This window comes from Cynocephalus volans, chromosome 2 (genome assembly GCF_027409185.1).
Source record: "Cynocephalus volans isolate mCynVol1 chromosome 2, mCynVol1.pri, whole genome shotgun sequence".
NCBI classification, from domain to species: Eukaryota; Metazoa; Chordata; class Mammalia; order Dermoptera; family Cynocephalidae; genus Cynocephalus; species Cynocephalus volans.
The window spans coordinates 200541655-200568056 of NC_084461.1; the positions used below are offsets into that span (position 1 = coordinate 200541655).

Consider the following 26402-nt stretch of genomic DNA (forward strand, 5'->3'; position numbering starts at 1 on the left):
TCCATTTTACAGATGAGTAAATTGAGATTCAGAGAGGTGGAAGCAGGCTTATGACTGCACAGCTAGGAACTGGCAGAGCTTGGATTCCAACCCTGCTTGCCATGTCTCCAGGGCCCTGTGTGTCTGGAGCTCAGTGATGTTTCAGTGAAGTGGGACAGCCAGGCAATTATGGGATCCAGCAGGGCCTTGAAGGCTGCATTACAGACTCTGGGCTTCCCCCAGTTGGGCAGCAGGGGAAGGTTTTTAAGCACTTAAAGGGATTAAAGCTTTGCAGAAGAAAGCGGAGTCCTCTGGTTACCAGCCTGAGGCACTCTCTGGCAAACTCTGGCACACACTTGGCAGAGTGGCATCTGGACTCAGCACCTCCTCCCTCCCACAGAAGCAGTGAAAATAGCATCTCACCAGCCAGGGTTACGTGAGGCCCAAGAGCTGCTGGGTTTAATTTATCTTGCTTGGTTTCCGCTGACAGTTTTAGTAAACCAATTTGGGTTTGATAGTAAAAATAATTCCGTCCTCGGGGCCCCTCAGCACTTCTAAGCGTTTGCAATTGTTGTTTATCATATCGGTGAGGGGGAAGGAGTTTGCACTGCAGACTGAGCTGGTAGGTGGCCCATGGTAGGTGCTGGGCAATGTTTTCTGAGTCATGAGGACAAAGGCCACATGTGCCGGGTGAGAGGGGACCTTTTTCCCCTCCCCCTCCACTGGGAAGGCTTGTGATGGGTGGGCATAAGGATAACAGTTCTAATTAGTCACCATGTATTAAGGACCTACTGTGTGCTAGGCCCGAGTTGCATAGCTTACGCCCATGAGCAATAATGAATCTGAACATTATTATGTAGAGATAATAATTACATAAGTTAGAGCTAATGTGAGTAGAGATAATTACAGAAGGGTAATTACCCAAATTATAGATAATGTATGCAGAGCACATCCCATGGTGTCTGGCACGTAGTTGGGACTTCATAAATGGAGACTAAAATTATCAAAAATCCTCTAAGAAGGCAAATATTATCATTAACACTTTATGGATTGGGAAATGACACACAGAGAGGTTAAGCAGCTTCCTCCAATTACACAGCTCATAAAGGTTGAGTACACATGGTAGCCTCCACGTTTAGTAACTTGGACGGGCTTCTTGGGGACCAGCTATATGTCTCAGCAACAATGCAGGGAGCCTCCCAGGCATGCAGGAACTCAAAGTTCAGGAAAGGAAGTAGAGTCAGAAACAGACAACCTGGAAAAATAAAAGCAAAGTGCTGTGGCTTGGGGGGTAGGGCAGGACACTGGATCTATCTCTGCAAATTGTGCAAATGTCACAGAGAATGACATCCAGGCAGAACCGAAGAGTGGCAGCTGGCCAAGCTGTAATGAAGGTAGGACATTTCAGGAGGGGACCCGTGTGAGACAGTGAACATTAGTTAGGCATGGAATGGATGCCCCAAATCACAGCATTCATTAGAGCTATCTGCCTCACATTGTTGGTGTTCAAGGTGGGAAGGGGGTGAATAATCTTGAAATGAATCAGGAGCCCCCAGGCTAGACCTTCCTCACACTCCAAATGCCTCTTTAACCCATCATGTTCCTCCAAGTCTCATCAGGAATCTCCCTCTTGTCCTAAAACACAACTGAACATGAACCTTTTAAATTCCAGAAGATTTCTTACATCGCATGCTTTCACACACTCTCTCTCTCTCTCAAAATAAAGCACAGAAAGGAGAATAAAGGAATTAAGCAGCTATAGAATGGAAGACCTGGGAGGGGCCCAGAGATGGGAGGTAACTTGCCAAGCATCATACAGCAAGTGAGAGTTAGGATCTGAAAAGCAACCTGGGTGTGGCTGCAAGAGCTCAGCACAAGGCCACAACCTTGAAGATGTCACATGGCTAAGGAGACACAGAACCATCTAGAGTCAAAATGAGCTGCATTTAAATCCTGATCCTTCTGCTCAAGAGCTCTGTGGTCTTTGGCAGATTATTGAAGGTGATGATGCCTGCCTCACAGTGGGATATTTTGTTCTCTTTATCCCCCATGTCTAGCACACAGTTAAGTGCTCAATAAACATCTCTTGAATACAAGAGAGAGACAGTGAGTGTGTAAATTATTTAAATAACATAAAATTCTTGTAAGGTTTCTGGCATAAATTAGGCAAATAATAACCATAGTTAACACTATTTGTACCCCTGTAGAATGCTAGACCTTAATCTAAATACTTCCATGCTTCATCTCATTGGTGATGATAATCTAAAAAATCAATCTCTAACATTTATTGAGTGCTTACTATGTGCCAGTCACTAAGTGTTCTATGCATATTAAGTCCTTTAACTCTCCTGTGTGATACCAGTACCATATGTGATATCTACGTAATATCAGTATTTCTACCCCTTTTTACAGGTGAGAAAAGTGAGACTGAGAATGACAAAGTTGCTTGCTCAAGGTCACATGCCTAAGAAGTGGTCAAGTCAGGACTTGAACCCAGGTCTCTGGGGCCAAAGCCAGTCTTACAACCACACAGTAAATGGTAGTGAGGTTCTCCACAAGAGAAAAATTCCTAGCCCATCTTACAGAAAAAGAAACTGAGGCTCAGAGAGTTGCCTAACCCCCTCCATTTCCCAGGCATCTAGTGCAAATATAAACATGAAAGTACTTCAAAGAGTTCATGGAAAGATTTATATTATCTTTCAATTATATTTTTCCATGAACTTTTTGAAGTACTCTCATACATCTTTGGGGGAAAAAGTCGCTACCAAGCTCCAGCTTGCCTTCCTTGGCTCCACTGTTGAGTCCAGCCCCAGTATCTCTCCCTGTTTATGGGCCCCACACAGTTCTCTAACCAGGAGATAAAAGCACCTAATAACAAACCCCCATAACCATATGATTGGTAGCTACAGAGTATTTCACTTCAGCTTCTGCCAACCTGCTCTGTGCTATTAATTCCAAGCTCTAAAAAATAAGTGGCTGGTCCAGAGGCTCTTCAGTCTTTTGAAGTTCTGTTTGATACAGCTGCTTTGGGGTGCAGGAATTCCACCTGAGAGCCAGGCAAGGGAGAAGGGAGATTCAGGAGTTGAATGCAGCATTGACTCCAGGAGAACAGATTTCCAGGTATCATCAAAAATCATGAGAGAAATGGCCACAATAAAAATAAACCTAGCTGGACCCAGATCTGCCAGCCCATTAACAAAAGGAGACGGAATTTCCCCAGAGCCAAAAGTTCTAAGGAATCAGAGAAGGAGCAGCAATGTTCATGAAGCCCAAATTCCATCGGGTTGCATATGAGGCAACTGAGGCCCAGAGATGGAAAGAGACTGCCCCAAGATCAGTCCGCAATTGCTGCATAACAAACTACCCCAAGCTCAGTGGCACAGAACAGCAAGGGTGTTGATCATTGCTCAGGAGTCTACAGGTCATCGTGGTTCTGGTCTCAGCTGGGCTCACTCATGTGTCTGTGGGCAGCTACTGGTTGGGTAGGTGGCCCTGCAGATCTTGGTTGGCCTTTCTTATGTGTCTGCGGGTGGATTGGCTGTCACACAGTCTAGGCAGCCATAGACTGGGATGGCTTGTCTCTGCTCCACAAGTCTCTCATCCTCCAATTACTAACTTGGGTTTGTTCCCATGGTGACAGGCCAGGGTTCCAAGAGAGTGAGCAGGAGCACTCAGAGTCTCTTGAGCCTAGACTATGAACTGGCACGGCATCATGTCTGAAATATCTTTGGCAAGTCACAAAGCAAGGGCCAGCCAGACATATGGTGTGGATACAGAGAGGGACCATTCTTAAACTCAAGCTACTACATCCACAGAAGAGAGAGGATTAAAACTCAAGTCTCTTGGTTCCAGTCCAAATCTCCAAATGACATCACTATATACGATGATCTTATGAGGTGGGCATTATTATTCTTGCTTATAAATGAGGAGCCTGAGGCTCAGATAAGTGAAGTGACTTGCCTAAGATCCCAAAGCTAGGAAGAGAAAGAAAGAGACAAGATTTCCATGTAGGGCTTAGTACTTGACATTTAGAAGGCTTGGAAAATGCTCCTTTCTCTACACGATGATTTCAACATATGGGAGATACTCTGGAAAGATCCTGAGTTTTCTCAGGGAGAGGAAAGGTCTTTAGCCTCCCTTCCATGGCCCAATACACAGCCGCACACGCGCGCACGCGCACGCGCACACACAGGTTGATTCCCCTGAGCTGGGGGTTTGGGTGTGACAGTAAGGAATGAAGAGGATCCATCCAAAGGCACTGCCCAGGTATCCCACCTGATCGATTATCTCCCCCTCCCTGCAATTTGCAGAAGGTTGTAGTGGTAACCTAGAAACACAAGCATGAGGAATCCTCCCCCAACACATGCCCTTTTTCTGCTCCTCAGCCAAGCCACACTCTTCTCAGCCTTGGTGATTGCAAGAGCAGCCATGGGAGGGGACCTGCTCCCTGTCTAAGCAGGGACATTGCCTTACTGGTGCACCCCTACAAGCTCAAGACATTCGCATGCAATTAGGCCTGACATCTTAGGGAGCTGTGACTGCTTGGTTTATGGGTCCCTGACATGCACTGGCCTCGTACACTTACTCTTCAGCACATGTTTATTGCAGGCCTATTATGTATCTGGTATTGTATTTGCTTATCAGAAGAATGGAGACAATAATTATAAATCACATGGATTACTATGTGCTAAAATGCTAGTGTGCCCTACTATGTGCCAAACTGTTCTGAGGACATTGCCTCTATCAACTTATTTAATTCCCAGAACAACCTGAGATTCACACTATTTGTTCCCCAGGTTACAGATGAGGATGGCGATCCTCAGAGGGGTTGAATGGCTCTCCAGTTGACATGGGACTGCCAGGGTTCAGACCTGGCTGTATGACACTGAACCCAGGTCCCTTGTCACCCCCCAACCCTGCTTCATAAAGTAGAACCGGCAACCAGCCTCCCCTGAGAGTTTTGAACAGGCGAGCAGCATGGTCAGACCTGTAGTTTAGACGGCACATGCTTGCAAGAAGGTGGAGGAGGAGTGAGGGGTCAGAATGCAAGGCAGGGGGCAGAGGGACTCAGCAGGGACCCTGACTGGCCTGGGGAAGCCCCTGGAAAGCCCTCTGGTAACTTCCAAGTAGAATTCGGGCAAGTCCTGAGGTTTCAAAGGATTTGTTTTCCCTAGAGGAGAATTCCCACGCAGAGTGGTGCTCGACAGCTGGCTGGGCAGACCCCTGGGTGGGGTTTATGGGAGTGTCTTGGCAGCTCAGATGAGCCGCACCAAGCTGTAAAAAGGCGATGCCTTCAAGAATATATGGCATGACAGGGATGTGGGATGGCGGGAAACAGGCCAGCCGCTGCAGCTTCTGCTGGGAAAAGCTCTGGAACATCTTCCTCCAGCAATGCAGAGCCCTGGACCCACCTCCCCACACACCACACACATACACACACACACCACAACACACACCACACACCACTAGACAACACGAGTACACATCACACACATACACACCGCCGCACACCACAACACACACCAAACACACACCACACCACACCACACACACAACACACCACACCACAACACAACACACACCACACGCCACACCCATACATGCACACCACATACACACACCACAACACACACACACACCTCACATGACACACCACAAACCACTATACAACATGAACATACACACAACACACACACAAACACACCATACCACACACCACATGACACACCACACACCACTAAAAAACATGAGCACACACTACACCACAAACGCACACATACATACCCCATGCCACAACACACACCACACACACACACACCACACCACATACACACACACGCTACACCCATACATGCACACCACATACAACACACCACACCACACGCACACAGGTCCTGGAATGTAAAAGGCCTTAGGTCGCACCCACTAATTTTATAAATTTGGGGAAGCTCATATCCAGAAAGAGGAAAAGACGTGGGCATCACACGCAGGAAATTTATGAAAGGGCCATAGATTCCATCTGTGGTCACCCTGAGGTCTGGAAAACCCAGGCTTAACCAACCTATTTCCAAATCCTTGTATTCCTTTTTTAAAATTTGTTTATTATTAGCATATTCATTATTACAAATCATAATTTTTCTTTATGCCCTTTATCCAACCTATCACTCTCCAACGCCCCTCCTTCCTTCCCCCTATCTCTAGTATCCAGAAGGGTCAAACTCACATGAAGAAGTTTGAGGAAACCTAACAAATTAAATTTGCTTTAATTTTTTTCTTTAAGTATGCACAAGAGTAATTATAATAAAATCTATATCTACATAAATATTATAAAATTTTCAATACAAATAAAATAAAAATTTTTAATCTCAAGAAAAATAAATAAATAAATAAATCCTTGTATTCCCAAATCAATTCCTTAATTGCTGTTGAATAAAGGACTGGGGAAATGTAAGGCATAGCATTCTCAGTAGAGGAACAGTGTGAAGTGGTTTAGCCATGGCCATCATTAATTATTTAATTAATTTATTTATTTATTTTGCAATTTGTGGATTTTCATCTGGAGAAACAGAGGCCTGGGCTGGGGAAGTGACTTGTCCATAGTCAGAGATCAGAGGGAGTGCCTCTCACTGAGGTCTCCTGACAATGGGTTTGGTTGCCACACTCCCCTTGCCCCCAGCAAGTGTGCAGTTCGTCATAAGTAAAGATTTTTAAAACAATACAAAGACAGTAGATGCTCTTTTAGCTGAATTTCTGGCACTAATTACATCATTCGCAGCTCTCAACAACAGGATCCCCATTGTACAGGTGAGAACACTGAGGCTCAGAGAGGCTAAGCCATTTCCTCAAGATCACCCAGCTAGAAAGCAGCACATCTGGGATTTGAATCCCTATTTTGTTCTCTTAACACTCCTCCTCAGATGTAGGGAAAGCACTGGGTAGTTAAGGACTGACCACGTAGGCAAAGCAGCCAGGAGCTGTTGGGTCATCCCTGGTCCACAGTGCTGGGCATGAAACATCTCAGCATTGACCTTGCCAGACCTTTGCCCACTGCATTCTGAAGTGGCTCAGCCCGGGGCTGTGGAAGCCACCCAGAGCAGCCTTAAGTCTCAGCCATGGGGCAGCACACCCAGTGCTGGAGTCTCTTTCCTATTCTCTTTCTTTGGGGGATGAGAGGGAAATTGATTGAGAAGGAGAAAAAGGTGGAGGAGCAGGAGAAAAGAAAAAGGGAAGAAAGGCAGTGGAGGACTGAGAGCCGCTCCGAAGTCAGGACTGGCTCTCATCCAGGTTGAAAAATCCAGGGAACTGGCTTCCAGTCCTGGCTGCCCAGTGGAACTTCTGGGGAGCCCTACGTGACACTGATGCCCAGTCCCCACCCCCAAAGATTCTGATGGCCTGATTGGTTTGGGGTGCAGCCCAGCCTTCGGAGTTTACAATCTCCCCGGAAAGTGCAGCCAGGGCTGAGAACCCCTGGGCGAGGGCTGGCTTCTGAGCGTGGCGGGGACAAGTGTTGGGTGAGTATTTGGGGAGAGAGGAAGGAAGGAAGAGAGGGAGGAAGAAAAGGGAGAAGGAAGAAACAAAGACAAATAAGAAAACTGTTCATTTTTTATGCTTTAAGGTGTCCTTTTAGGGAGCCAGAGAAATTGGTTTTTGATGTCCTCCCTGGAGCTGACATGGTTTCTTGTCCTGGCTGTTATTTTATCAAATTAAATTAAAACCAAATTAGCACTCGGCCAAGGGTCCCGTTGGGGGTTCTACGATGCTGAGAAGTGCCTGGCACAGGCTGTACAGCATCTCAAAAGAGCACAGAGGCCCTAAGATTTGGGCCTTTGGGGGCTCAGTTTTCTCCTCTGTATAATGGGATTAATAACGTTTGCTCTATCCACCTCACTATGTGGTTGAGGGGGTCAGAAGAGAAAATAGACACAAAGGAACTTTAAAAAGTTTTTTTAAAGCCTTCAAGAAAAAATATATTCTTTATTTATAAAATGTTTGTTGCCCCTACAACTGCAGTTATGGGTCTTGATTCTCTTTTTCCCTTTATTTAAATCCTGTGGCTTATTTAATCACTATCTCTACTGTCTCATGGAGATCCGCCCTTAATGCAAGATAGTTCTTTCTTAGGAAAGTCATTTAATTCCACAGAGCCTCAGTTTCCTCATCTAGAAAATGGAGATAACTTCACCATAATTCATTCACTTAAATGACATTTATCTCACCTGTGCCAAGCCCTGTGCCAGGCTCCAGGGATATAGGGTGGAGAGCGCGTGCCTTCTGGGACCCGACACAGGCAGATGGAGTTTGGTAGTTCATTGTTCAGGTTCTGCCTCCCAGCAAAATAAGAGGGCATTTCAAAAAGTTCCTGAGAAAATAGAATTGAAATATGAATCTTTCCACTGACTTTTTGAAGACCCCGTCCTCATATGCTTAGATTCTAGTTCTCCTATTGACCAGCTATTTGAGCTTGAGTGTGTTTCTTCACCTCTGGGTGCCTCAGTTTGCTGATCTGTGAAATGGGTGCAAAGAGCAATACTTACAGGGTTAGTCAGAGAATAAGATGCAATGGTGCATGTGAACGTGGAGCATTAGAACAGCTCCTGGCATAGGGGGAAGCCTTATGAGAACCTCAACTAGTTATTGTATAGCTGTAAATGCAGGGCAGAGTAGGCAGCATAGAAGGACCTTGAAGAATTAGCAAAATGTTGTCAAGCAGAAAAGGGAGGAGAGGGTATTCCACATAGAAGGATCAGTAGGGGCTAAGGCATAGAAGTGTGGGTGGGTCTTTGGGCTACAAAAGGGCCTGGAATACTGAAGTTTGAGACCACAAGATCCGACTGTGGACCTCCTGGAAAGGCAGGCTGAGAAACTGGACTTTGTTCCGTGGGCTAAATTTTACTATTTCCACAGTCCAATTCTATTACCAGCTGATTCTTATTTTTTTCTTCCCTTAAACTGAGTATAACTTGGCTTGCCTTTTTTCCTTAGCTTACTCTAAGCAAAACAATGTCCATGAAATTAGAATTCAGATGTGCAAACCACATATTTATATATTTTTCTAATTCATATTTAATGAAATGCATAACCATTAGACATATTAAAGTGTTTGTTTACCTAAAATAATCTGATGAATACCACTTGGCAAAGCCTTTTAAAGGCAAGATTTCTAAGCAAGGGTCAAAGGTTTGTTTAGAAAGGAATAAAGGTCAGGTGGTTTGCTCGTCATTTCTTTCTATACCCTCTGTGCAATATTAACTGCAGCTCAAAAGTTACAAACATCACCTGCTGCCTTCTGACTACACCTAAGCTCCAGATTGGTTAGGGTAAGGGGGACGAGGGGCACCTGCAGCAGGGGATGTCAGCCTGCACCATGCTTAGGCATACACTGTCCTCTGCTGGCGAGGAGAAGAATTACTTCACCAGAGAAGTGTTTGCTGATGTGTCAGATTCTAATTTGCATTCTATCTCCACGTCTCCCACTCTCTAGACCCCAGTGAAAGCAATAAGGGTCCCTGAGCCTGTTTTTATCCTTTTTGAAGAGGTAATATATTCACATGATTCAAAATTCAAAGGTACAAAAGGGTCTACTGTGAAAATTAAGTTTCTCACCTTACCCCAGCAAGCAGACCCCTCTCCTCCCTAGAGGCAACCACTATAATTACTTTCTTGGATATCTCTTCCTGACTCTTTTTAAATATTTCAAAAACTTTAACAAAAATCTCTTACCTACCAAAGTAAAGCTTTCCAGACTGAGTAATAAGTTTAACACTGACTTTATTGCAGACTCTGTTATATATGATCAATAATAACAAACAAAACAAATTTAATTGTCATCAAGAAACATAAAATGTTTAGGAGACAAAATCTTTTTGAAACGGGGAGGAGTCTGTAGACAGAAGAAATATTACCTTGGAAATAGGAGGGAAAAAGTTGGGAACCGCAGGTCTAGTCAAATTAATATTAGCAACGATGTCATAAGAACACAAGGCATGTCAGCATTGGGGAGGCAGTAAAATGGGGTGTCCTAATCCCAAAGATTTTATTTGTAGTTTTTATTCACATTTTCTGATACAAGACTGAACCCAGTCATTTCTTGGAGACATGTATATGTGGCTTTTGTGGAATGTTGCATAAAATAGTGGTTCAGATCTCGGGCTTTGGCATTGAGAGACCTAGGTTTGAGTCCTAAGTCTTATTCTATGTGACCTTGGGCAAGTGGCTTCTTCTGGTTTAGCCTCAGTTTACTTATCTGTAAAGTGGGGACAATTGTAAGTCTTACTTTGTGAGTTTGTTTGAACGCTTAATATTTACTAGGCAGCGTTGTTATTCAAAAGCTAAATGTGGGTCCCGGGAAATCTTCTCAGATATCCGATGGGACCACTGCTTTTACTGCCTTGAGACAGGGAGAAGTTGAAAGAAGAAGCCAGAAGTGAGAGTACTTGATAGCGTGCCCACAACATGCTCAGGTCGCAAAAGGGGCTACGGAATGTGCCCAGAGCAGGGTCAAGGTAGGGAGGGAGAAGAAGCTAAAAGCCAGTTGACCAAGGCCATGGGTTGGCCCTGGAGTGGCTTATCAGGGCTGCAGGGGTGACCTTCACATCCAAGAAGAATGGAGGGCGTGGGCAACAGGAGCCCCCGAGGCAGGCACATCAGGAACCATTTGGGGCATCCTTTATCCAATGCTGAAATTTCAACTCAACCCCTGGGGAGTTGTGAAGTGCTGAAAGCAGCCTACAGACTGGATGAGACGAGTCCTCTACCCAAGGCTGGGACAGGTAAGAGTCCAGTCAGGGTCAGAGCCCCAGGTAGGGACCAGGGTCAGAGCAATGGGCCACTCCATGTGAGAGCCAAGGCTGAGACCCATCCACCTGCCCCGGGCTAGTGCTGGTTCACCCAGCACACTCGACACAGTGCTGCTGAGTGCTGGGGAGGCAGTGATGAGCAAGTGGGGAGGCCTCAGGGAGCTCCTGGTGTGGTGCAGGTGCATCTCCAGACCATCGGAGTCCCAAATGCTGAGCTCCGTATGAGGCATGAGCACAGAAGGGGCTCCAGCCCAGACTCAGTGGGGACGACGGGGGTTCTATGCATGAGTGACTCATGGAAGACTGAGACTAAAGGATGGGTAGGAGCCACCCAGGTCTGGAGTGAGACGGCTAAGTAAGGAAGCTTTTCAGGATGGAGAGAAGAGCATGTGGAAAGCCCCAGAGGTTGGCAAGAGCATCATGTTTTAGGGAGATTCACAAGGAATGCAGTCTGCTGGAGCGTAAAATATTGACTAGGAAGGGACCGTAAGAAATGAGCCTGCAGGGGAGTGAGAGGGTGGGAGAGATCGAAATACAGAGCCTTGAAACTAGGATCAAAAGTTTGCACTTTACTCTGAGATGAGGTGGGTGTGATTGTTTTTTAATTTAAGTGAAATTCATATTACATAAATTTAGCCACTTTAATATGTGTATTATGCTATATATAATATATAATAATATAATATATATAATATATATGTATGTATTTATTACATTTACAGTGTTGTGCAACCAACACCTCTATCTAGTTCCAAAATATTTTCACCATCACAAAAACAAACCCCATAAGCAGTTGTTCCCCATTCTCCCACCCCCCCCCAGGCCTTGGCAAATGACCAAGTTGCTTTCTACCTGTACAGATTCACCTTTTCTAGATATTTCATATATTTAGAATCATCCAGTATTTGTCCTTTTGTGTTTGTCTTCTTTCACTTATAATGTTGTCAAGGTTTATGCATGTTGTGGTACGTGTCAGTGTCTCATTCTTTTTCATGGTTGTATAATATGCCATTGTATGGCTATGCCACAATTTGCTTATGTTCTGGAAGGATTCGTCTCACTGCTGAGGGGAGGAAGAGTTGGGCTCAGGCAAGAATGGAGTTGGGAAGGCAGTGAGGTGCTGTCCAACAGTCCAAGAGAAAGATGATAGGGATCTTAGCAAAGCCGGCAACAGTGACCCAGGAGAAAGGGGTGTGCTGTAGAGGGAGACATGGAAGCTGATGTCTTCTTCAGCTCAAACCCTGTGCCTGTGGAAAGGCTTTCACCCTGGCAACAGAGAGGGGCTGGGGTAGGCAGGGGCTGGCCTTGGGAAGCTCTGTTGTCCTATGGAATTCTCCCTGAAAGGATCCCGCTACACCCAACTCCAATCATATCAAACCCACCTGCCTGCCAGCACCTCTTCATCTCCCCTTCGTCCTGGAGTCAAACCACCATTCTGACTTCTCAGCGCCTGACTATATTCTGGCTGACATCTCAGTTCAGACCTCAGCAGAAAGCCCCGCTCTGCCCCATGGCCAATTTCCCTGTGGTGAATTCACATTTTCATTTCAGTTGCTTAGGATGGTCCAGTGCCAGGGACCCTGTATGCACTTCATGTATCAAAAACATGGGGGAGCAAACACCCATGCAGCATTTCTATGGATTGGGGGTGGGGGAAGCTACATTGCCAATGTCTGTGTATTTCATTGGAACAAGTCTGTCAAAAAGGCAGATTCAGAGGATGCAGGAGAGCGTAACTTCATTCTTTCTCACACTGCCCTTTCAAGCACATTTTTGGTTATTTTGCTTCTCAGGGTGAAAGCTTTGTTTTCATAGGTCTTCTGGTTATAACAAGTGCATTCAATCTAATAATCATGCAACTCTAAGTATTATTCATTTTGAAACTTCATCCCTCCCACAACAGGGCTCCTCTGGCTGGGAATTTTGAGGGCTGATTATTTCTTATGGGAAAAGGGTAGAAGACCCTAACTTGACTGCAGTGTTATGGAAGATACAGAATGCTGTCTCTCTCTTGTGGCGTGCTTACTGTGGACCAAGCCCCCTGAGCCTGGCTGCCTGTGACTTTCCCCTTTGCTGGGACCCTATTACTCTCTTAGGCTGGGGACACTTTTAAGGAGACCTGTAGCTTGGCTGCCACCTGCAGGGTGCACAGCTAAACCAAGGAAACATGAATTTTATCCTCACCCTCATCAGTGAAAGGCTGCTATCTCCCAACACCCCACCTTTCTTTCTTTGCTCTGCCCCCACGATGCACTGTAGGATGTTTAACAGCATCCCTGGCCTCTACTCGCCAGTGCTACCCACCTAGTTGAGACAACCATGTCTCCAGACATTGCCAGATGTCTCTTAGGGGGCAAAACCACCCCTAGTTGTGTACCACTAACATTAAATCATCTGATGTCACTTGGCATAAACAGCAATCTAAATAGAGAAGGCCGAGGAGGAGGAGGAGGATGGGGATGATGATGGTGATGATGGTGAAGGTGACGATGATGATGCACATAGTGAAACTGGAACATAATGACACAACATCCAAATGAATAGACCAAGCTCACTATGGTGCTAATGGTGAGACTGGAATTTGATCCCAGACCTCCTGTATGCCTCCCCACCCCCCACCGTTCCCAAAGCTCATGGCATAGACAAGAAATTCTTCCCAAAGCCCAATTCACAGACAAGGAACTTCAGAAAAATACATGCCCTCCATGAAAGTGACAAAGCTAAGGATCTGACCAAGGCTTCCTAATTTCCAAGCCAGTGATATTTCTGCTCCTTCCTATTTTAAGGTGAACAGAGGGTTGTAGTAGGATTTTTAAATGAGAGCTATTTGCACCCTTGAAGATGTTGCTACTGCATTTAGATCATTGAAATGAATGACAAAATAAAGCCACATCTCACGCTGTGTGGAAGCCACTGTTACCAGTGGATGGGCTGTAGAGTCGGCTTAAGGAATAAATATTTGCTATCGACTGTGTCTCACACTAGCCTAATCCGGCACTTTCATGAGCAATTGATGTTTTCATGGTACTTAGACCTAAAGAGGCTCTTCCCTGCCATACTTCAAGAGCTGAAATTAGCCCCACTATTTCTGCTGTCAAATAGACTCTCTGCCAGGCTCTTTCATACCATAGCATTTATTGAGCACCTACTGTGTGCAAGGGAAGGTCCAAACTCCAGAATTTCAATGCAGTGGAGTCTTCGACTTCATTGAAAACTGGCAGGGGGTAGGAAGAGTCTAGGGTCTTTGTCTTGAAGCCATGTGTGCAAGCAAGCAGACAGCTTTTATTCAGGGAGATTGTTTGGAAGTGTTCTAGGAGAAACTAATGGAGATTATGAAGGGGCAATTAAGATCTTTCTAAGCCACTCCTTGAGCCAACTTCACATGAGGGACTATCAGAGGGTCTGTGGAAGGTATTGGGGTAGATAAAACACAACCCCTGCTCTCCAGAAGCAAACTTTCAACAGCGTCTCTTGTGCTTCTGTTGTTTCATTCTTACCACTTGAAACACCAACATGGGCAGTTGCCACCCCTCCTCTGTTGGGCCTTGGATGAATCTGTAAGGGGAGGGCTGTAGTCAGTCTGCATCAGTTCCAGGAACTTCACTCAAGAGGTGTTCCTGGAACACCTCTCCTCTGGAGTGGATTTCTCTGTCATGCTGCTCCCACTTAAAACCCTTCAGGGTCTCCCCATCTCCAGCAAGATAGTGTTCAAATGCCTATGTTTCGCTCCTTAAGCTTTTTAAAGTCTGATCCTTGCAGAACTCTCCAGGTTCCCATACCTCTACCCATACCCCAAGCACACTGACCACCTAGCAAATTCTTTCAGGAACCATGACCCCTCTCCATTCTTCCCTCTGCCTCATGCTTTGCCTTCTCCCCACCCACTGCCTGTCTACCTCAAGATCCTCTACTCTTTTTTGAAGCTTGGAACAAGCACCACCTTCTCCAGGGAGGCCTCCATGATGCCCCCAATCTGAGTTAAACATCCTTCTCTCCACTTACCTGATCATAACTCCTGTCACATTCCCTGACTCGCAATTCTTAATACATCACTATTGTGATTCCTCTGAGCACAGCACAGTGCCTGGCACATAGTAGGTACCCAAGAAACATTAGGGAGAGGAAGACAAGAGGAGGAGAAAGATGTAAGAGAGAAAGAGAAGAGAGAGGGGAAGAAGAAAGGAAAGAAAGGAGCCTGAGTTAATATCTACCCATAATTGATGCAGCCAAAGCTGAATTATCTGGCATTCTTTCAATCAGACATCAATGTTATCCAGCAAGCCTAAGATGGCTCACGTTTCCGTGGTATACTGAAGGGCCTTCTGGATTATCAATTGTCCATTGTGGTTCAAATATTTAGTGTCAAAGTACTTTCTTAGATCCAAGTCTTTAAAAATGTGTCATCCCTTAATACTATGAATAGTGGTAGCAGGTTTGAGCATATTTCACAAATAAGGTACCTCCATCCCACCCTTGCCCCACTCCTTAAACATAGCAGATAACTCAACTGACTTTGAGGAACTTGCCACGTGATAAACGGAAAGATCATTTCCCCTTATATGAAAATGCAAGTTGTAACTAGCAAACTGTCAGAACGTTCTGCATCAAAAAAGAATGAAAGACCCAGGTCACACCCTTAGCATGTAGCCCAATGCCCAACACATAGTTGACACCCCAGAAGTGGTTATTGATAACAGGAGTGTTGAAGGCAATTCTTCTTACAACATAGTATTTGGCTTTGCAGTGAGTCCCGTGCAGGCAAGAACGTTTCATGAATGGGTCTTCAAAACCCACAAATCTGTGTGCCACACTTGTAGGAAGGAACACAGTATCCTGGTCCCATTTACAGTCTATGCCTACATCACCCCAGTTCCTAGCCTGGGGCCCTGCACATAGTACGTCTTAAGATATTGGGTGCTGCCTGAAAAAGTTAATCAAAGGCAGATCGAATGCTCATGCTGTTCTTCACATGACTCCTTCTCTTCTCTCTACCCTCCAAGCTTGAACCTGAGCAACAGCGACATCTTGACCATCTATGACGGAGATGAGGTCATGCCCCACATCTTGGGGCAGTACCTTGGGAACAGTGGGCCTCAAAAGCTGTACTCCTCCACGCCTGACCTAACCATCCAGTTCCACTCAGACCCTGCCGGCCTCATCTTTGGAAAGGGCCAGGGATTTATCATGAACTACATAGGTAGGTGTTTCATCCGGTCAATGTTTTTCTTTGTGTTTAGATGCAGGTTAAGACGGTTTCCGACAGACATGTCCTTTTGGAGATTTTGTGTTACACAGGCCTTTTAATATACTGGTAGAGTAAAATAAATAGTTTTTGAGAGCCTGGGCTTTCTAGTCAGGAGTATCAGGTTTGAGTCCTAGGACCGTCCTCAATGGCTATGTGACCATAAGCAAGTCACCAAACCTCTCTGAGCCTCCTTTTTGTCATCTGTAATGTGAGCATAGTGATACCTACTCTACAAGGTTGCTATCAAGATTTAGTAGATGATGCCTCATAACTTTAAGATTTATCATGCTTCTTTTGTAGTCAGCTGAGATTTTATAGCACCGGCACACTCTCCTATATTTGCCACTTCTCAAAGCATTATCTTCACCTTGTCCCCTAAGCACTCTTCCCCTGCATCCCATCAAACAGGAACAGCTCTTTCTTTAGGACCTAGAGATGCAACAGATGTTTTCCTTGACCCTCAATGTGGCTGCCAAGCCATTTCTCTCCTGCTCATCTTAAAACAAAACAAAACATAAAAAAAACCTGTTATTAAGTTCAAGCTATGTTCACACTTGCCCATCCAACACCTCCTCCTTGTGCTTTCATCTGCTCACACCCTGCCCTCCTCATTGCCCACCCTGTAACTCTCCCTCATTCATTACTGGTTCCACAACCCACCGCTGCTCAACCTCTAAACACTGGAGGGTCCCAGGCATCATCATAGACCCTGTCCTCTTCTCTATCTAGATTCATCCCCCCCACCCTGTTCCCTCATCCAGTCCCACAGTTTTAAGCAATACTTATATCCATTGACCTCTGATGTGTACTTCCAACCTTGACCTTAAACTCCAGATTCATATCCAACTCCCTGCTAACTACCCTCTTGCATGTCTCATGCATCTCAGATTTAACATGGCCAAACAGAGCAATTTATTTTCCTATCCCCCAATCACCGCTACTCAACCACGTCTTCCTGCCATCTGCCCATCCCAGGAAATGGGACCACAACTCTCCTGGTTTCTCAGACTGCTTCCTCTTTCCTCATCCCGTATCCAATCCATCCTCTCAACTTTACTTCCATAATATGTCTCAAATCCAAGTGTGTCTCTCCATATTCCCACGGCCACCACCCTAGTCCAAGCCACCAACATTCCCAGCAGTCAGGGAACTGGGATGCCATGAAGTCCTACTTATCCCAGCCCTGGAAGAGACTTAAACTAAGAGAGCATGTGGTCCAATCCTGTCATGTCACAGCAGAAGAAGCCCCAGGCCAGTGAAGAAGAGGATCTCGTTCATCAGGGGCAGAGATGAGCTCACATTTAGGTTTCCTCATTCCCAGGTCTAGAGGTTCCTCCACCTCCAGTATCTTGGCAGTGGCAGAGAATCTGGAAGACACAAGGGAGTAATTAAGGTCTAACTTCTTTTGACATCCAGAATGAAGGGTGGTAGCAGCCTGAGGATTTCAATGAGTGGGATTCAGCCAGTGATTAGGTGCCTTGTTTGCACTTCCCGGGAACTAGGTTGGCATCTTGATTTCCAGGATGGAGCAGGAAAAAGGAGGGCTCATCCTACCAAGTCCCCTGCCATCACCACCAACACCAAAGACCTCTGGCTGGAACACAATTTCATGTGTTTGGTTCTTTCTCCCCCTTGGCTTGAGGAACTGCCCATCTCTATGTAATATAAACTGTCTTCTCTGTTCCACCCCATTGCATCTAAAATACAAGACACTCCTCTGATCATTGGCTATCCCAAGAAGCCTCATGCATGCTAAAATAAGTCCCTCAATTTTTTTAAATTTGTAGCTGGTAAACATTTTTCATCCCTGCCTGCTCATGGCCACCTCTCAGAGAGGCTAACCCAAGTATCGATCCTCTTTTTTATATTTCTCAGGGGCCTTTTTACCCTTGATTGTGCTGCTAAATATTGTCAGAGTATTATTGGTGTTACTTTCCATAGCTTCTCTGTTCTCTACTGGGCAGTGCCCTGGGCATCAAGGGATGCTCCTGTTGGTACCAGGCAAGGTGCCCTCCAGAATCTGCTTCCTTTGGAGGGAGATTCCAGTGGCTGGGCTTCAATTTATCTCCTTTGACTCCCCTCCCTCCCAGCTGAAAGATGAGGTCATAGTCTTGCTCATTTGTCCCCTCTGGTGCTTGAGTCAGTCTCCCAACACTGCATTCAATTTGATGGCAAAATTATGACTCTATCCAAGGCTGATCAAGGTTAACCAGAAAGTCTGGCCAATGTTCAGTCTGGCAACACATTGAAGAGGAGTTGTTCTTGTTAATTAAACTTGAAACTTAGATTTGTGTGACAATTTACATTTGGCATGCACTCTTACATATATTATTTTATTCCATCTCCTAATGCATTATCTCTATTTTCCAGAGAATTTGGTTCACAAAAATCTCATGACACCTCCTATATGTTAGGCTCTGTGCTAGGCACCAGGGTATAGGAATGAATAGAATACTCTCCTGCCCTTGAGCCAGTTCTTGAAAATGGGAGATGCAGTCCTATTGTTAATAGACAATGTCTGGATCATGTGCTGATGCTGTGGGAGAAGCAAGCACAGGATTGCAGAGAATCCTTCCTGGGATACACAGTCTGGCTAATTTGGGTACAAAAAAAGAAGAGTTCCATTCTGTTTGGCCTTATTTCTGTTAAAGAAACACAGTTAATTTCACAAGGATGGCAAATGGACCATTGTATTTAATTTTGATGCCAATCAATTGCTCACGACTACTTATGTTGAAAAGAACTTAGCAGTTGTGCCTGAAATCAGTGGAAAAGAATGCCATGATTGATTAGTGATGTCTGCCATGGGCATGGGAGATGTATTTTCTACCCTGGGTCTAGATTTGACCATACATAACTGCAACTCCCATTCAGTGGAGGAATCAGATGGTAAGATCAGAGGTTTCTGTGGTCATCTAGAGAATTCTGAACCTCTTAGACTGACCTAAAGGCCCAAACCCAGCTCTGGAAGGTGGCAAGGCTTATTTGCTATGGCTGTAAATCAGATCCTTCCATAGGAACACTCTGGGCCTACATGGTTCTGACATCCCAGAATTTTCCTTTGCACAGAGATGCAAAGGTGTATTTTGTTCACTGCTTCCTGTTCTTTGCCCAGTGTCTGTGGCCGAGTGCATTGGAGGAAAGGGAATAAATATGCAGAGATGAGTAAGCAGTGCTTTTTGAGGAGATAATGGTCATTTGTGTTCATTCCCCTAATCCTACGAAAATAAATAAGCTCCATATTGTAGGTCAATTCCAATCAAATGACAGTGGTTCCCTGGCATGATGTATTGAAGAGTATTGGCAGGTTTTAGCTTGATTCAAAGAGAGTGCTGTAATTGATCAGGGATGTCTGCCATAAACATGAAACCAGTAAATCCTGGTGTGAATTCAGTGCATTTGGGCATTTCCTTTGCCCAGAAATTGGACCATGGTGCTAATCTTGGCCATGAGACTAGAATTATGACTTCAGTTCCCTGTGTGTCTAGTGCTTGGCATGTACTCATAGTAGATTCTCACAAAACCTTAGCAAACAAATAAATGAATCTGTTTAACTCATCTTGGTGCTCACACAATACTGTCCTATCCTGCATATTAATTAGCTTTCATATTGCCATTTGGGAATGACAGGGTCATGATTTTTGACCCCATTCTACAGATGAGGACAATGAGGCTCAGAGCAGTTCATTGATATGACTGGAGTCACACAGCTTCTTGATCTTGTTTCTATTAAAGAAACAGAAATATAAAAAAGAGTAGGAGAGAAGTCTTCAACTCCTAGGCCAGTTTTCTCATTCTTAGCAAAGTTAACAGGAGCCCACAGGGATACATAATTCGAGAACCTCCAAGTAGAACTCAGTAAGAATGCAAATTCATAAATCAGGGTCTTTGGGGTGCTGTCTGGGTACTGAAGGACAGGAAGGTTAAGTGACTGAGCCAAGGCCACCCAGTTAAATCTTGATTTAAGCCAAGGCTCTGCTACGTGGTGTTGGCAAATGAGTAATTACAAATGCAATGAGTGCCACAAAGGAGACAGAAGGTCCTGCAGGACTGTGTAGCTGTGGTGGCTCACACTGAAAAGTAAGACGGGCAAGGCTTTCTCAGTCCCAAAGCGTTTGGTAGAAGACAGACCACATTTCTAGTATCTGCCCCCATCTCTCCACTTTCAGCCATGGTTTGAGCATTTGCAGCTGTGTCTCAAATCCCAGCCTTGTCTGATTTCTCAAAGCCCTAAAAATAGAGGCTCTTGTTCCCCACCAAGCAATTCTAGAAGCCATTTCTCTACTCTTTCTTCTTGCAGACGCCCATGAGATTTCCTTTCCCCAAATAAAATCATGATGAAATCCTGGGAAGAGCCATTGCTTGTGCTTCTGAATGACTTTCCTGCAGACAATGGAGGAGCTTTGCTTTCCCCACAAGCACATAAGAGCTGCAAATTAATTACACGACATAATTAGCTCTTCTCTCAAATCTGTGCAGTGGCCACTTTGAAGCAAGAGCAGTAATAGTGGGCTTTGGATTGCTACCTTAGTAATGAGTTTTTGAAGGAGGAAAACAGAATTATCGCAAAGGAAGCCTCTGATAATAAACTGTGGGTAGCATTTTCTGGAGTATAGCTAAAGCTATGCAATTTGATTTGCAAAATACACCAACAATTATTTTTATTTTAATAGTTAATGATTTATCTAAATGTGTACTACAAATATATATACTGCTAATTCACCAAACCCATGGATTTACAGATATTCTTAGGAGAGACTGAGTATACCCATTACCTATTGCTGTGTAATAGAGTATGCCCCAGATTAGCAATAAATATTTATTATTTCACAGTTTCTATGGGTCAGGAATTCAAGAGCAGCATTAGCTGGGATGTTCTGTCTTGGGGTCTCTCATAAGTCTGCAGCCAAGATGTCAGCCAGGGCTGCAGTCATCTGAAGGCTTGACTGGGACTGGAGGATCAACTTCCATGTGGCTCACATGTATGGTCAGTAAGTCGATGCCAGTTGGTGACAGGAGGCCTCAGTCCCTCTGCACATGTATTTCTCCAGAGGGCTGCTTGAGCATCCTCACAACACAGCAGCTGCTTCCCCCAGAGCAAGTGATCCAAGAGAGAGCAAGAAGGGAGACTCAATGTAGTTAATGACCTGGCCTCGGAAGTCACACACGCTCACTTTTGCAGTAGTCTATAGAGTGTTGGTGGGGACTCTAAGAGTGTGAATCAAGGAGGTGAAAGTGATCGAGGGACATCTTGGAAGCTGGCTACCACCGTGAGGCAGGCCTGGTTGTGACGTTCCCTCATGAAAGATGAGAAACCTGAGACACAGAGAGAAGTGATTGACTCCAGGTCTAGTCTGTGGTGGAGCTAGGTTTCTGTCGCACTCTGAATCCTAACCTGGTTTTATCAAACCCAGAGAACGTCTGGTAAGTTTAGTGGCCCATGGAGAGAAGTCATTGTAAAATCTCACTGTAGAAGAGTTCTTGCTCTTTAAGGGATTTCTGAAGTGTGTTACTTATTTCCAGAGGTGTTTTCTTCGACTGACTCTTTTCTCTAACATTCAGAAAGGGAAACCCAAGCAAAAAGGCCACCTCCCCATCTAAGGACGATGTTTTTGTTTTAAAGAGGTGTCAAGGAATGACTCCTGCTCAGATTTGCCTGAGATCCAGAATGGCTGGAAAACCACTTCTCACACAGAGCTTGTGAGGGGGGCCAGAATCACCTATCAGTGCGATCCCGGCTACGACATCGTAGGGAGTGACACACTCACCTGCCAGTGGGACCTCAGCTGGAGCAGCGACCCCCCATTTTGTGAGAAAAGTAAGAGGAATCTTGTTTTCTTCCTTTAGGTCACTGGATGGTAAATCCCTCCAAGGGGCATTTTTTTTGGGCGGATGCAGTGGAGTTGTTTAATATAAAATCTCACATTTCTCCTACCCCACCAACTTATTGGTATGGCTCACAAGTCATTTTGTAGCCCTAGGGCAAGGATCCAGACTTAGGTGTCTTCAGAAGCCTGGCAGGTAATGTAAATGAGTGAAGTAGGCTGGGTGTGAGATGATAGGGAGTGTTGTAGACTGCAGTTAATGGGAGTATATGCAGCCTGTAACAAGAACATTTGGTTTGTGGATACCAAAACCCGTGGCTGCTCAAGTCCCTGATGCAAAATGGCAGAGTACAGTCAAACGTCCATATCCGCGAGTTCCACATCTATGGGTTCGACCAACCACAGGTGGAAAATGCACACCGTCTGCCCTCCATATCTGTGGGCTTTAATCTTTGGTTGGTTGAATCCTGCTGATGTGAAATCTGTGGATATGGAGAACCGACTATATAACCATGACTTGAAATTACATTGACAACAATGCTTACTTACGGTACACAAGCAGTAATAAAATTATGAAGTAGAAAGTGAAAATCCTTTACGATCTTATTCTCTGGAAATGATGGCACTGTTAAAAGATTATTCCATATCATTCCAATTGTGTGTGCGTGTACACATATATCACATGTTACACATAGACATATATATGTTTGTGTGTATGTATGTGTGCATATATAGGCATATATAGCTGCAGATAGAGAGATTTTACCATAAAGGGATCCACTTTTACGAACTTCCCCACAACTGCTATTTTTTCCGACTCAGAAATACAAATATCTTTTCCTGTCACTCATGTTGTGCACTTCATTCTTTTTTTTTTTTAATTCTTTTCTTGTTTTCCATTTGTCTACATTGATTTTTTAATTTATAAAGTAATGAATGCTTGTATTACTACATTCAAGCACTACAAAGAAAGCACTGAAGGCCCCACTCACTTTGTGGTCTTTAGTGGTTGCTCAGGATTCTGTGGAATGGCTGTTCCAGACATTTAACTCTTCCCCTGTTAAAGGATTTGCATTGTTTCTTTTCCTTTTTCTTTTTTTTTTTTTTCTAACCATTACAAATAATAGTATAATGCACAACCTTATACATAGGTCTTTGGGCCCTGATGCAAATTCTTTGGGCAAGTTTCTAAAAGAGGAATTAAATTCAAGTCTCTTTCCTCCTGGACTATTCTCCGGACACCTTTCATGAGCAAAAGATGTGTTGTCTTTCAAAAGGGAAAAGAACTGTGTTAGGGAAGTTTCTAGATCATTCTGTAATTCTTAGCAAACCTATGATGATCGAGAGCTCTGATGCCCACTTGGTCTGATTTCGTCTTGTGTAGTTATGTACTGCACTGACCCTGGAGAGGTGGACCACTCAACCCGCCTAATTTCGGATCCTGTGCTGCTGGTGGGCACCACTATCCAGTACACCTGCAACCCTGGTTTTGTGCTTGAAGGGAGTTCCCTTCTGACCTGCTACAGCCGTGAAACGGGGACTCCCATCTGGACATCACGCCTGCCCCATTGTGTTTGTGAGTCTTGTTTATTGACTTGGGTCCCCAGAATGTAGATGTGGGTGCACTTCCTTTTATTTACAATGGAGGGCTGGGCTGCTAACAGGAGGTACTCTACTTTGGGGGGCTTTTATGGTTATTACTACCACATGACAATAACTAAGCCTGATTGCGAGAATTTATACTGTAACATTTATGGTAAATTAATCAGGTATTGCACTAAGTCCTCTACCAAATTTCCCATTTTTCTTCCTCAAGTAGCCCTGGGAGCACGGTATTACTGTCTCTATTTTAAGAAGAAGATGCTAAAGTTCAGAGGGGTGAAATCATTCCCCCAGGTCACACAGTTAGTTAACATTGGAGGACGGATGCAAACCCTGGCCTGTTTAAAATTTCCCCAGTGATTCTGATGTACATCCAGGATTTACAACCATTGCTTAGAGAAAATATGAGGTCCTGTAGAAGGAATAGAACTTCACACTGTATTTGGAGTTTAGAAACTGTCAGGTACACTAATATTTTAAATTAGCATGTTATCAGCAGCTCCATTAGGGATACAGCCAGCTCGAACCCCAGAAGCTATACTGAAATCTTGATAGTTTGGGGGAACCAAGAATTGAACTTCAGGGGGAAAAAGAGAGAAAAAATAGAATGCCACTGCATTTACTGTAAACTTACCTATATCTGATGTGGTTAACACTGAGAACAATTTATGGACTTGGCTATCTCCTACAGTCACTGTTTTGTGACTTCTCTCAACTACCTAAACTGGGCTTCACAAATTTTGATGACCACACTAGCAAGCAGCCCTACAATTTAGATGGGCAAAAGCAACTATTGTTGGAAGATGACTGGAAAGCAAGAAAGTCCTTGTCCTTTCCCATTGGATAAGCTGATACTTATTGAGCACTTTCTGTATGCCGGCCACATTCTAACCATGTCACATGCATTAACTCTTTTATTCCTGGCAGGAAAATGAAATGGAGATGTGTGCTGCTTCTGGTAGAGAACAGAGCATGGTCAATTCAAACCCACAGTAAACCATCCTCTCTGCTATATTCCTGAACCAGCCAAGGCCAAGGTGCCCTTTGCTAGTTCTTGAATTCAGCTTCCTCTACCCACAGCAAGGCTTTACCACACAGACCCAAATAAATGAAGAATTTTAGATCCACATCATTCACTTTGTAGATTTCCCTTAATCAATATTTGATTCCTTTAATAGAGGAAGATTTCTATTTGTGTTCCGACTTTCTCTTCTCAGAAAAGGGGGACTTTATTATTCTGTTTCCACAAGTAGCAGGGCCTCTTGAACCATGTGGCCCTGTGTGTCCATCCGCCTCTGTAGACAGAGTCCTAGAATTTCAGAGCTGAAGGGAATTGGAGATAAAATACAACCACCCCACTTTACAGATAAGAACAGTAGTTATTATTTATTGAGTGTGTAAGACACAATGCCGAGCACATTATGTATATTTGTAAACATGTATCTGTGTACATACCTATAGAAAGGTACTTCAAAAAGTTCATGGAAAAATTTATAACATCATTTAATTCTATTTTTCCATGAACTTTTTGACGCGCCCTTGTATATAGTGTGTGTACATAAATGCATATATATGTATACAGTGTCAAGGAAACTGAGGTTCAGAGAGGAATACAGATAACGATAGTTATTCATTGAAGGTGTAAGACACATTTGTAAACACATTATATATGTATATATTTGTGAATATGCGTGTGTGTGTGTGTGTGTGTGTGTGTGTATAATACATACAGTTCTGTCTTTTGTGGACAGAACCAGGACTCAAGCTTAGGACTCTGGTCTCTGAATCCCGTGCCCCTTATGCCAGCCATAGCCCCATCACTATTTTGCCGTGGTTAGCAGGGTACAGACCCACACAGGAACATCTCAGTGGAATTTTAGCCTATGGCCCAAGTCCCCTAAGACAATCACACCCTCCTTCCCATTCCCCAGACCTTTGGGCCAAGTCCACATTGCTTGGTTCTTATAATGAGTTGAATTGTATCCCAGAAAGGCATATTGAAATCTTAACCTCCAGTACCTGTGACTGTGTCCTTTATTGGAAATAGGATCTTTGCAGATGTAATCAAATTGAGATAAGGTCATACTGGATTAGGATGAGTACCAATCCAATGACTGGTGTTCGTATGAGAAGAGGAAAATCTGGAGGCAGATGGAGACACAGGGAGAAGGCTACGTGGCTGCAGAGGCAGAGATCGAGGTGCTGCACCTACAAGTCCAGGAGCCCCACAGACTGCCAGCCTCTGCCAGAAGACAGCAAGAGGCGAGGAAGGATTCTCTCCTGCAGGTTTGCAGGGAGCACGGCCCTGCTGACACCTTGATTTCGAACTTCCAGCCTCCAGAACTATGAGACAATAAGTTTCTGCTGTTCTAAGCCCCCCAGTTCATGGTACTTTATTACGGCCACTCTAAAAAACAAATACAGTTCCTATTTCCTTCTAGCGACCTTTAGGAGTGATCGGAACTTTAGTAACCCAAGCTGCAGCGACTCAGAGATGAAAAGCAAAAAAGAAAAGCTTATTTAAAAATACTGAAAGGTGGAGATATCATTTTTAAAAGAGAAAAGGCCCTCCACTTGTGAGGCACAGCTTCCAAAGACCCTCGGGCTGTGGAAGCAACTGGATTTCCAAGAAGCAAGCCTCCGTCCCTTCAGGGCCGCCTTTCCCTGAGACCTCAGCGCTGGATCTGCAGTGTTGAGCTGAGACGGCTTCCCTGACACCCATGCTAATGAGTTCACAAGCCAAGCGGGGTGTCAGGAGACACGTGAAACTCCCAGAAGCCTGAAGAAAACCCGGCATGGGGTGGCAGCGACGTGACAGGCAGGAGTGGCTGGCAGGAGGTGACACGTAAGGCAAGAGGATGGTCAAATTCCAGCAGTGTGGCACCTGATGAAGGAGGATGTTGAATCTTGGTTCTGGATATACTTTTAAGAATGAGATTGTTGAACCTAAAACAG

The 26402-nt window shown here is 44.6% G+C and overlaps 1 protein-coding gene across 1 annotated transcript in view; it reads left to right on the top strand.

The window, feature by feature from the left end:
* Window positions 1–26402, top strand: part of SEZ6L (seizure related 6 homolog like) — a 189466-nt gene that overhangs the window by 141046 nt on the left and 22018 nt on the right. Inside the window, exons 10-12 of the mRNA XM_063087741.1 lie at window positions 15776–15972; window positions 21644–21838; window positions 23230–23421. Coding sequence (XP_062943811.1) covers window positions 15776–15972; window positions 21644–21838; window positions 23230–23421 — 584 coding nt within the window. The remainder of the gene's footprint in view (window positions 1–15775; window positions 15973–21643; window positions 21839–23229; window positions 23422–26402) is intronic.